Raw genomic sequence first — 12,894 nt, forward strand, 5'->3', positions numbered from 1 at the left:
GAGGATTAGGAGAGGTATCAGGTACATTGCCAAACTGCGTGATTAGTGTCATCGTTACCGTTTCCACACCGACAGATGTTGTTGTCAACGAGGCTTATTCTATGAAGATGCGCATCTCGCTAGAGTAGTGGTTGGACATAAGTCTACTCATCACCCGAATGAAGTCACGACCTAAGCCCAAGCCTTTAAATTCGCTCTCGAAGAAACATTGTAAGAATTGAATGTAACCACCGTCCAAGATTTCGACTGTCTCATCGGTTTGCCAACTCAAAAGGGTACTCTGACACATTTGAGAGTTGGGCACCCATTTTGACTTGTTTATCCATTTCGACCTTTTGTTCATTTGGACCTTTCATCCATTCGAGCTTTTTTTCATTAAAACCATATGTCCATTTCGACCTTTTGTCCACGGCCTATTGTAAATTCGACCTTTTATGCATCAAATTTCAATTCAGCCTTTTGTCCTTCCACCTCATGTTCCATTTCCATTTGTCCAGTTGTCCTTTTGTCCCTCTAAGTTCAATTAAACCTTTTGTTTATTTCGGCTTTTTGTACATTCGACTATTTGTCCATTAAGATCTTTTGTCCATTCGACCTTTTGTCTATTTCAACCTTTAGACCATTCGAAAAATTTCCATTTTGACCTTTTGTCCATGTTGACCTTTTGTACATTTCAACCTTTTATCCACTTCGGCCTTTTGTCCATCAATGATCAATTTGAAGTCTTGTCCCTTCGCCCTTATGGCCATTTTGACCATTTGTACATTCGACCATTTGTCCCTCTATGTTCAATTCGACGTTTCGTCCATTCGACCTTTTGTCCCTTCAGTGAAACTTCTCTGCTTAATTATGGTGGAAAATTAAGGTCAGTTCCAAGAATATCAAATTGGTTGCGGGAGCCTTAGGAAAGCTCCAGGGGGTGCAAAGTAGCTCCTGTACTCCCATTTCCGACCCCAATGTGTTCAATTCATAAGACATTCACTCACCAACCTACTTCGGTTTGCAGGAAATTTTGCATAATTGTCTTTCACATTTTTGCTAAGATTCGGCCGTTTTGAATCTAGCATTTTTTTTTCAATATGGCGTATCCGATTTTTTTAATAAATCGTAGCACGAAAACGTTACTTCTAATCGCAATGCAATCTGAGACAAAGTTGTACACGCTATCTTGAAACTACCCATCAATGAGAAAAAAATAAGTATTTTTAAGAAAAGTGGCTTAACTCATTAATGAGTAAATTTTTTTACCCATTAATCAGTTTTGGTTATAGTTTCTATTTGATTTTCTACTCGAATTTCTATTAAACAAATGAACCGTGTAAATTTTTCCCAGAAAGGCTTTATTTTTCCCTGCAAATTTGTCCCAAGTGTCATTTTGATTTGAATTGATGTTTCCGTGCAACGATTTATTAAAAAATGAAAACGCCATTTTCAAAACATTTAAATGACCCAAAATGGCCTAGTTTTAACTCAAATGAGAATGGTTGCCTATAACAAACAATTATGCAATGTTTCATGCAAACGGGGGAAGGCCGAGTCTCATCGATTCGTAATTTGGCATGGAATTGCTCATATTCCTTAAAACGACATATTGAATTGTTATTCTTCTTCGTGGTTGTTACACTCCAAAGTGCGCGACTCAGTGACACCTGAGGTTGGTGTCACCTCTTAACTGTCAACCATGTTTGTTCACTGCAAAAAAGGTTACTTATCATTTAAACGATGGTATTTAAACACTCTATGCCATTTATCAATACATTAGGAACACATACTCTCTCCTAACAATCACAAAATTGAAATTGCTGAATCATAATTTCCATGAATGTTCAGTTGCGATAAATATACCACAATTATTACATTACATTTAACGATAAATTATCTACATTTTGACGTAGGACTACGTCTGTGATTTCTATATGACGGTACACTTTGTGGAAACCGAAAATGGAACATTTAACAAAATTATGAAAGATTTTGAACGTTAATAACTCAGCTGCCCCTGAACAAATTTCAATAATTTTATCACCAATCGATCAGAAATATTTCTACGCATCTTTTAAATTAAAGACTTAATCATTTTTCAAAATGTCACTATTGAAAATTGCACGAATGTGCAATTGTTGCTATGATAATTAAAATTATCACCGATTGCCTGCGAAAAGCGATTTCCCTAACACAGATTTCAAAGTTGATTTCCATCCGGTCTCTTTAAACGGTGTTTATTCAATCACCGCGTAGTGAGTGGTGTTCTCCAGTACACAACGAAAGGCTGCCTGCAAGCAGCAAGCTGAAGCCCACATGAGTATCCATAGAAGGAGGAAGAAGCCGCAGCCGTGAGTCGCTGTGGGCCATCTATGTCAAGCGCGTCATACTAAAGAGTATAAACAGAGAGAACCCCACTTAAATTCCTATTCCTACACAAAACACAAGCTCCTGCTGCAGTTAACAAATAAGATTTATTATGTAAGACCACGTAGTCCTTCATTGCGTACAACCCCATAGGGCTGTCATTTCATTTCATAGTGTTCATTTAGTTATGCAGGCTTATGAAACTTATAAACGAATGGTTCAAATCCTATAGCATCGATTCAAAGGCAATTTTAGGCATCCATTTAATCTCGAACTGGTTAAACAAATTCTTCGAATCATTTTATATATTGTCATATGTCTCTTCCCGTTCATAAATTACAAATCTAAAATTTCCCTTGTGCAAGACTTAAGGTATTTCTTACAGTTTGAAATTTTTAAAGTCTTCAAAGGCTCAGATTTTTTAAATTAGTTTTGAATCACAAAATCATACAAATCTTAAAATGTGTGGTGTCTAATGGCGAAGACTACAAGTCAAGAAGACTGGCAACTGTTCCCTTCTCCCATACAAATGTCAAACATCACTGATAACAGTGCCTCTGTCAATCAAAGGGGCACGCTATTTCAAAACTACCCAAATTTGGGTAGAATCCACCAAGATCGGTCAAAACTGAACCTACCCAAAAATGAGTAAACTGTGTTTAGAGTGACAAGTTGACAAATGAACACCGTCGATCGAATTCATGTCGATGTTCTTCATTTGTCAACTTGTCACTTCATACACAGTTTACGGATTTTTGGGTAGGTTCAGTTTTGACCGATCTGGGTGTATTCTACCCAAATTTGAGTAGTTTTGAAATGGCGTGTGGAACTTTGAAGCACAAGTTTAGTGAGACTGCTCATTTACAGTGACTGTGTGTGTGATCTAATGTCACCGAAACGAATAATCGGTTCTCGTTTTTGTTTTTGTTTTGCTCTACAAAATTTCACGGCAATTTGAATCCTAATCCCAGCAAGCCGGTGGTTTTCCAACTCCAAACCGAAAAACTTGCCATGGTGGATCAAGTAGAGGATTGAAACTCGGATCGATACCTAGTGAAAGTAACTTTTGCTTGTGAACGAGGAACCGAAATATTGTTTAAATTGCCTGTTGGAAGCAATCAATAATAAGGAATTGGCAGCTACCATCACCATAAAGTAAATTACCGTCATTCGGAAGCTGCTGAAAATTCAAGGATTCAAACAGAAGAAAGATCCGGTACCTACATCACAATCCAACGGAAGGCGTAGCAGGATCTAATGTTGGAAAAAAATGAAAATGAAAAGTTGAAGGACTACAATCCCAAACGGTACGTATTGCTCCAATTTCCTTTTAGATGTTGTAAGAACATGAAACCACCGGATAGTGATCCTCTGTATGCTTTAAAAATTCTTGAAATCAACCGACCCCATCCAGAGAATGATAACAACAGTGTCGGATTGGCCAGTGGCATTCAAATGGTCAGCGAGTACTGTGCCAAGTTGCCGAGCGTCACAACTTAACTCCCCCCGCTGTGGCCAGGTGCCAAAGCCATGCGGAACGGGAATGTATTTTACTAATGCACCATACGAATGCCCATAAATGCATCACTAAAGGGCTTAGGAAAAATGGAAGATAATTCTGAGATAGCAAATTTATGACCGAGTAAGGTTCCACCATCATTGTGAATCGCATCATTTCCATTGTTTTAATTTTCAAAACAAATTTACTTACGCATCTGTTCAATTTCAGCTGGAATTTTACTCGTTGTCAGCATAAAGCAAAGAAAGAAACGTTGCACTTTTTACGACAATCATAACAAAACCAATTATTGACAGCTATTTATTTCCACCCATGTGTGTGAATTCACTCGTGAATTAACACACACCATCATACACAGGTTCCACGTTTGCTCAGAAGAGGCGTTGCTGTTGCTGTCTCCTGACATTTGACAGAGTTGCCAGTCTTCTTGATTTGTAGTTTTCGGTTGAAGCTAATCCCGGTCTTTCGATCCGAGATGTGGCCACAAAGTACAACGACAACTTTCAAACGGTGTGGAACATCCTTGCCAGCGAAGGATACAAGTCGTACAAAGTCTGTAAACATCCGAACAGACACATGAAGCAGAATTCCTTGGCCAAAAAGCGTGCAAGGCTCTTGTACGACCGTGTTTTGCCGAACACAAGGGCTGCATTTTAATCTATGACAAAACATACGTCAAACTCAAGTTAAGCAGCTTCCCGGTCAAAAGTTTTACATCGTGGCTGGGCGTGGGGATGGGCCGGGAAGATTCAAGTTCGTGTTTTCCGATAAGCTCGCGAAGAAGGCCATGATTTGGCAAGCGATTTGCAGTTGTGGCCTGAAAACGGAGCCATTCGTCACATCCTCGACGATGACATCCCAAGTTTACATCGAAGAATGCCTGAAAAAGCGTGTATTGCCGTTCATCCGCAAGCATAGGGGCAAAGTCATCTTTTGGCCGGATTTGATCAGCTGTCACTACTCTAAGGTGGTTCTGGAGTGGTATGCTGCCAACAAGATCGATTTTTTCGCCAAGCGAAATTGCCCGGAATTTCGACCAATCGAAAAATACTGGGCAATTTCAAAGCAGCGACTTCGACGAAGCGGCGGGGCAGTCAAGGACATCCAGCAAGTGCGGGCAAAATGGAAGAAATGCGCTGATTCCGTGTCCGTTTCCACTGTCCGGGCGCTGATGGGCTCCATCAAGAGGAAGGTTCGAGATTTCGTTCGAACTGGAGAAATTTAACCATAAATGCTGCAACTTTGAAGTTATAATAAAAGTACTGTAAAGCAATCATTAATGGACTTTTTAAACTTATTGAATCACGAACTACAGGTCTTTTTGTGCGTCCTAATTTACTAAAATTGATGAAAAATCATAAATAATGGGATGAATCAAAAAATTTATAATTTTTGTCGATAGGAAAATGAATGCTTTTGTTAAATTTCTTTCTCATTTTGAGCTACTAAATTTATTGCTTGGATGGCGGTCTTACCCCGTCTTTCCCTACAGACAAAGATGGAGCAGGTAATCCAGCCCATTGCATTTCAATTAGTTTGAAATAGATTCACATCAGAGAGTTCTCGGCATTCTAAGCTTGTTCACTTTGTTAGCATCATATTTACTTAAATGTACTCATAATGTAATGTTGGCTTTGCTTTCTAAATTTCGCTAAACGTCAATTCTTTGTCTCACTCCTTTCAGGCGCAGCAGTCCCACGATTGAACGATGCGGTTGACACGGTTATTCTACACGACGTTACTAATTGGCATATTGCAGGTGAGTTGTATTTCTCTTTTATCGATCAGCCCAGCTCCCCACACGATCCGACCGATTCACGCAAATCCACCATAATAACGGCGCATAAGCGAAACAGCATAACACAGCATGCAACGGGCGATGTCATCAGAAAAACGCCACACCACACGACACGTGCAAACGACCAAATCGATTAGCGCGCGCAACCGACTCGCAGCCCCCACAAACCGTTGTCGTCGTCGTCGTTGGTCGGTCGGACGGGGTGTGTATATGTAACATGCATGTTTACTGTTCATATCATCCCGAACACGGGATGATGACGACGGATGATCGAGTGGTACAAATTGCGAGACAAATTGATCATTGCCGCCATTGCCGTTGTCTTGTCATCGTCGCCTGACTGTCTGGCGCGCGTTTCCTACGGAGGAACCCACCTCGGATTTTTTTCCCTTGGTGTTCCGATTTCCTTCGCTTTGATCGTTGCGTACCAGGGGAGAATTAAATTGTCATCAGTTATTAGATAAGCTGGTGGAAGTTTATTTGCGAATTGAACAAATGTACATTTCGTAAACATCAGTCAAAACGCTACAATTGTAATCGGCATGTTTTGTCATCTGATGTGAATGCTAACTCAGCACACAATCTTTTCTCTTAGCAGACCACCCGCAAAACACAATTCCTCCGGTGAGAATGTGACATTTCGCATGCTAACAAAAGCCATTATTATTCATTGACAGTTCCGCCAAAAACTGTAAAGATTTCCCGTCTTACGATACGACTTCATCTACACGTATGCAAACACACTTTCAATTAAATTTGCTCGAAGCTCGAGACACAAAACGAGAGAAATTTTCACACCAATTTTCAATCCGTGTGCGGTGACAGTCATGACGACGGCGACAAGCGGCGATAATGACACATGCGACATACTTAGGTTTTGTCACGCCTATCGGATGATATCCTCAACCACAGCGTGGAGATGACAGTCAGCCTACTACGTCCGGGTGTTGGTGGAAAGGTCTCAGCTGGCGTCATTTTTCCGTTTATTTATAGCGTTTATTAGGAGAGATTCCGCCAACATTCGTGACAGGTGGAGGTTTCTTTTACAATGAGAAATCTAAAGAAAAACCCTAGGGAATTTGCCATGTTTCATTATCAAATAGGAAGTGTAAGGAGCGGTGCGTTTGTCGGTTGAACGTGTCAATAGGATGGTTGCTATCCCTTAAGACTTGGAAAGTGTGAAATGGATTGGATACAAGATTGAAGGTTGCTGTTTTCGGTTAGCGTGCGAAATGTTTGGAAATCGTACTAATTTCAACGTGAAATCTGAGCAGTTAGGGCATCTTTAGCGGTGGTCTGATCTAGATCCAAATTTATGTCACATTTGAACCAGCTAAAATGAAAAAGATCAAGCCAAAATAGATCAAATTGTGTGCGTATATTTTTGGCCGTTCTATTTCAAACGTCAAAACCCGAGTCAAAACCAACTCACACCCTGATTTCGTGGTCAAACATTTTTTAATCTCGTGCGCATTCGTACACGGTTTTTATCCGGTAAATACCGTGAAATTGACCTCCGATGGCTGTCTCCGGGATTGATATGCGGCTTTAACAAAAAGCCTTGAACTGCTCGGCCTCCTGCTCCTCGTGCTTCCCAGTGAAATAATAATAAAAAACCTGTATTTATTGAAATTTGTCTGGTATGTTGTTGCGTGTTGGGTTTTGGCTCAAGTCAGAGACTGGACAATTCTCTGGGGGGTTGCCCGGAACATACCAGAATGTGGCCAATGTGGATCTAAGCACTATATTTGACTTAAACTGATCTTGTTTTTCAATGTCTGTGATATTGTATGTGTTAAATCACAGGGTTTGGACCATATCAGAAACTAGTCACTTCCCTAGGGGTTCCTGAAAGATGCCTGGAAGTAAGAAAGGTGGTCCTGGCCACATAATTTGACTTCGATTGATCTTGGTTTTGAAATCGAATGTGATGTGCTATGTGGCGCATGATGGGTTTTGGATTAAATCAGAAACTGGCCATTTCCTTGGAGGTGCCCGGAACATATCCGATAGGGGTCAACATGATTCTGTGCACTATATTTGACTACCATTGATATTGCTTTTGAAATCTAATGTGATTTGATGAGTTTTGGACCAAATTAGAAATTGGCCACTTCCCTGGGAGTTTCCAGAACATGCCCGGAAGTGGCCAAGGTGGTCCTGGGTACTTAATTTAATTACCAATGATTTTGTTTTTGAATTCGCATGTGATTTGATGTGCCGCATGATAGGTTTGCAATCTCCAGAACCGGTAAACGGAATCCAAAAGTATTCAATAGCGTTCAATGGGACAACAGTACCTTTCATTTGGCGCTAGTTGTGTCCCATTCGGTGCAGCGGTTTCTGAGAAGCATGAGCGTATTCTGTTCGTTACTCACATGAACACACACATACATTTTCCGATGTCGTTGAGCTGAGTCGATTGGTATGAAAAACTCGGCCCTCCGAGCCTCGGATCGAAAGTTGGTTTCCCAAGCGGTATATATATACCCTTCAAAAAAGAAAATCGAGGAACTAAATCGGTTTGTTTTGCAGAAAAAACCCCAACAACACAAAATCTCGAGTGCGACAGCTGTCAAACTAGTTTGGAACAGTGCTTGCCAGGGTTGCCAAAAGAAAATCTTTGTTTTTGTTCAAAAAAATCTTTTCATCTTAGTTTTTGTCCGGAAAATCTGTGATGATATCTGTGTTGATAATTTATTAATTGAATCCTTAAAAAATGTCATTTGAAAAGTGATTGAGCAATTTTTCTGACAGAGACAAAAAAATAGATAAAAATATATGTATCATAAATTGGCAAAAAAGAATACCTCTGACAGTTCTCATTCCCCGTTTGCATTCCGCAAAAAAGCATGCATATATATATGTAAAAGTTTGTGATGATAAAACTACACTGAACTGAAAATAATGTGTTGTTATTAAATATCTCAAGTTTAATTTATTAAATGTTTGATCATATTTTAAAAATTCTGTGAAATCTGTTAAAATCATAGAAATCTGTAATCTGTGAACACAGAATCTTGCTTTTAAGAACTCTGAAAAATCTGTAGAAATACAGATTTATCTGTAGTTTTGGTAACCCTGGTGCTTGCCTTGATCCAAATGCAGTTCAAAATAGATCGAGAATTATACTGGTATAAAAAAAATACATTTTAGAACTGGTCTAAAACAAAATGTAGACCACTAGTGCAAGGGCTCGGTCCAAAATTTTAGACCAAACCAACCAATTGGATCGCCGCTACAGATACCCTTTTGCGCCAGTGCAATGTGGGTTGTTTTGATGGTCGGACATTAGGGCGGGTCAACTTTATATGGCAGATCACAACCACTGGCTCCCCACAGCTCTTCCGATTCGTCTTGGGATCCTCAGCAACTGTGCCAAATTGGAATGAATTCGGTTACGATCTGGATTTACAGGAGAGCTTTATAATTTGTATGGGAAAATGTATGGGAAACATTTTGCCTTCTGTGGCCTTTAAATTAGCAAAATAAGCCGATTTTCATACAAACTAGCCAACTTTGGCATGTTGTAACTATGTTTAGTTATGATCGATTGAGCTGAAAATTTGACACAGAACTACAAATATGCTGAATTTTGCGTGTACATTATAACAAATTATTAGAAGCGCTTGCCGGTAATTGACGGGCTGGTTGAAAATGACCAACTAATTAGCACATTCATAGTTCGAAGTATCCGAAGTGTTATAGTTTTAAAATTTCCAACCATATTGCGAATAAACGACAGCATGCTTAAGAATGTTATTTGCGATATGGTCAAAAATTTCCGAAATAATAGAATTTCGAATTAAAATGTGGTAATCAGTTGGCCATTTTCAACCAGCCCGTCAATTACCGACAAACGCTTCCAATAATTTGCTATTTAGCACAATTTAGCATGTTTGTAGTTCTGTGTCAAAATTTCAGCTCAATTGATCATAACAAAACATAGTTGCAACATGCCAAAGTTGGCTAGTTTGTACGAAAATCGGCCTATTGTGCTAATTTAAAGGCCAATGTTGCTTTAAAAGTACATAGTACACATGTTACATTCAAACTTATAGGAACTGACATCCGATTGATGACCTTGACAAGTATCGCGTAACTTTTGAAAAAGACCAGTCTACATTGATCGATTCTCTTCATCGACCCTTTTTTTTCGTTGATAGCTCGGGAAAATTTGTCTACATGGTCTACAATTTTCTAGAATTTGTTCAATGCAGAGTTGTAACAGGTTGTATTGGCTATCAAAAGCAACAGCAAACGCACCGAGAAACGATAATTCTATCGAGTTATTAACACTCCGAATACGGTGGGTAAAAAACTTTACGCCGACTACGAAGCCTCCGAAAAACGTGTAACGGCAAGTTTGCAATGGCACAACTTAGCCATTTCTTAATGAATTTCAAAAATTGTGGTACCTTTAGAATTCCTAGGGTTTCTAGATGATTTTGATTGCAAAAACTTTGAAAATAGAGTCGTCTACTTTTATAAAAAGCGAAAAGTGTTCTTACACGTTTTTTTGAAAGGTGTGTTTGTAGGGTTTTGCAAGTGGCGCAAGATCTGTAATTTAGATTTATGAGCACAAATGTTCACAATTAGCCAGAATACAGTCATGGTTCCTATATATGGATCCTGGAGACAACGGAACGGTCCTCGAAAGATCCGGAACATTCGTAAAAATGGTCAATCCATGATCCTGATCCTAGAGCTCTGCGGTTTTTTTGAAAACATTAGGAACTGTGATATTTATAAACAAATATTTGGGGTCGTGACATAAACATGTACCTGGATGGCCTTGGGACCGTCCTCCGGAAGATCCGGAACATCCGTAAAAGTGATCAATCCATGAAACTGATCCTAGAGCTACGCGTTTTTTTTAACATTAGGATCTGTGATATAAGAATGAATTTGAGTCATGGACCTTGATGGCCATGAGACCGTCCTCCGGAAGATCCGGAACATCCGTAAACGTGGTAAATCCACGATTCTGATCCTAGAGCTCCGCGTTTTTTTAAACATTAGGAACTGTGATGATAGAAATAATTTGGGGTTGTGACATAAACATGAACCTGAACGTCCATAGGACCATCCTCCGGACGATCCGGAACATCCGTGAAAGTGGTCAAGCAATGAAAATAATCCTAGAGCTCCGCAGTTTTTGAAAAAAACACTAAGAACTGAGATGATAGAATGAATTTAAGGGCCGTGACATAAACTTGGACCTTGATGGGTATGGGACCGTCCTCCGAAAGATCCAGAAGATCCGTGAAAGTGGAAAATTCACGAAACTGATCCGAGAGCTCCGTGGTTTTCGTGAAAACGTTAGGACCTGCGATATTAGAATGAATTTGGGATCGTGACATAAACATGGACCCAGATGGCCATTGGAACAAGAAGAAGAGGTGCGCATCGGGCAAGGTGGATCGACCAAGTAGAAGGTGACCTGCGGACCCTTCGCAGACTACGAGGCTGGCAAAGTCTGGCCATGGATCGAGTAGAGTGGACACGACTTCTTCGGACAGCAGAGGACAACAAGGCCTTAGCCCGATTGCAAGCCATAAAATTGATACAAGAACGAAAAACCGTGGAACTGTGATATTAAAATGAATTTGGAGTCTTAACATAAACATGGAACGGAATGACCATGGGACAGTCCTCCGGAAGATCCGTAAAAATAAACCTGGATGGCCATTGGAACGTCCTCCAGAAGATCCTGATCATTTACGGATGGATCATCGATGAAACTGTGAAAAAGCCGTGTTTTTTTTTCTCCAAAACTCTTGGAACTGCGTTTTAAGATAGAATTTAGGGTCGTGACATAAACATGGATCCGGATGGCCATGAGACTGTCCTCCAAAAGATTCGGAACATCCGTAAATTTATCATACTGTGGACGGTCCTATGGCCATCCTGGTCCGTGTTTTTTATCTTTATTAAGGAGACTTTCAGCCCTGGGCTGGTTCGTCTCCGGTACGTGTTTATGTCATGACCCCAAAATATTTCTTATATCGCAGTTCCACATGCTTTCGAAAAAACCTTAGAACTCTAGGATCAGTTTCGAGGGTTGACCATTTTTAAAGATGTTCTAGATCTTGCGGAGGACGGTCCCATGGCCTTCTGGGTACATGTTTATGTCACGACTGCAAATTAATTTATATATGACAGTTCCAAGTGTTTTCGAAAAAAAACCGTGGAGCTCTAGGATCAGTTCCATACATTGACCACTTTTACGGATTTTTCGGATCTTCCGGAAGACGTACCGATGACTATCTGGGTCCATGTTTATGTCACGATCCCAAATTCATTCTAATATCACAGTTCCTAACGTTTTCAAGAACCGTGGTCAGTTCGATCGGATCGGATCAGTTTCGAGAATTTTCCACTTTCACGGATGTTCCGGATCTTCCAGAGGACGGTCTCATGGCCATCAAGGTCCATGTTTAGATCAAGACCCCAAATTCATTCTATCATCTCAGTTCTTAGTGTTTTTTTTTTTCAAAAACTGCGGAATTTTTCGGATCTTCCGGAGGACGTTCCGATGGTCATCTGGGTCCATGTTTATGTCACGATCCCAAAATCATTCTAATATCACAGTTCCTAACGTTTTCAAGAAAACCACGGAGCTCTACGATCAGTTTCGTTAATTTTCCCCTTTCACGAATGTTCCGGATCTTTCGGAGGACGGTCCCATGGACATCCAGGTTCATGTTTATGTCACAAGCCTAAATTCTTTCTATCATCACAGTTCTTAATGTTTTCAAGAAAACCACGGAGCTCTAGGATCAGGATCGTAGATTTACCACTTTTACAGATGTTCCGGGTCTTCCGGAGGACGGTCCTATGGACATCCAGGTTCATGTTTATGTCACAAGCACAAATTCTTTCTATCATCACAGTTCCTAATGTTTATAAAAAAAACGCGGAGCTCTAGGATCAGTTTCATGGATTGTCCACTTTTACGGATGTTCCGGATCTTCCGGAGGACGGTACTATGGACATCTAGGTTCATGTTTATGTCACAAGCCCAAATTCTTTCTATCATCACAGTTCCTAATGTTTTCAAGAAAACAACGGAGCTCTAGGATCAGGATCGTGGATTTACTACTTTTACGGATGTTCCGGATCTCCCGCTGGCCGTCCTATGGCCATCTTGGTCTATGACCCAAATTCATTCTTATATCACAGATCCTAATGTTAATAAAAACGCGTAGCTCTAGGATCTGTTTCA

At 40.2% G+C, this 12,894-nt stretch overlaps 1 protein-coding gene across 1 annotated transcript in view; it reads left to right on the forward strand.

Moving 5' to 3' along the window:
- Positions 1 to 5,549: 5,549 nt before the first annotated feature.
- dy (dusky) overlaps positions 5,550 to 12,894 on the forward strand; it is a 102,379-nt gene continuing 95,034 nt past the window's right edge. Inside the window, exon 1 of the mRNA XM_065230009.1 lies at positions 5,550 to 5,627. Coding sequence (XP_065086081.1) covers positions 5,577 to 5,627 — 51 coding nt within the window. The 5' untranslated portion in view covers positions 5,550 to 5,576. The remainder of the gene's footprint in view (positions 5,628 to 12,894) is intronic.

The sequence above is a fragment of the Ochlerotatus camptorhynchus genome, unplaced genomic scaffold (genome assembly GCF_037179485.1).
Source record: "Ochlerotatus camptorhynchus isolate MF236.1 unplaced genomic scaffold, CSIRO-AGI_Acam_v1.1 ptg000325l, whole genome shotgun sequence".
Lineage (NCBI taxonomy): Eukaryota > Metazoa > Arthropoda > Insecta > Diptera > Culicidae > Ochlerotatus > Ochlerotatus camptorhynchus.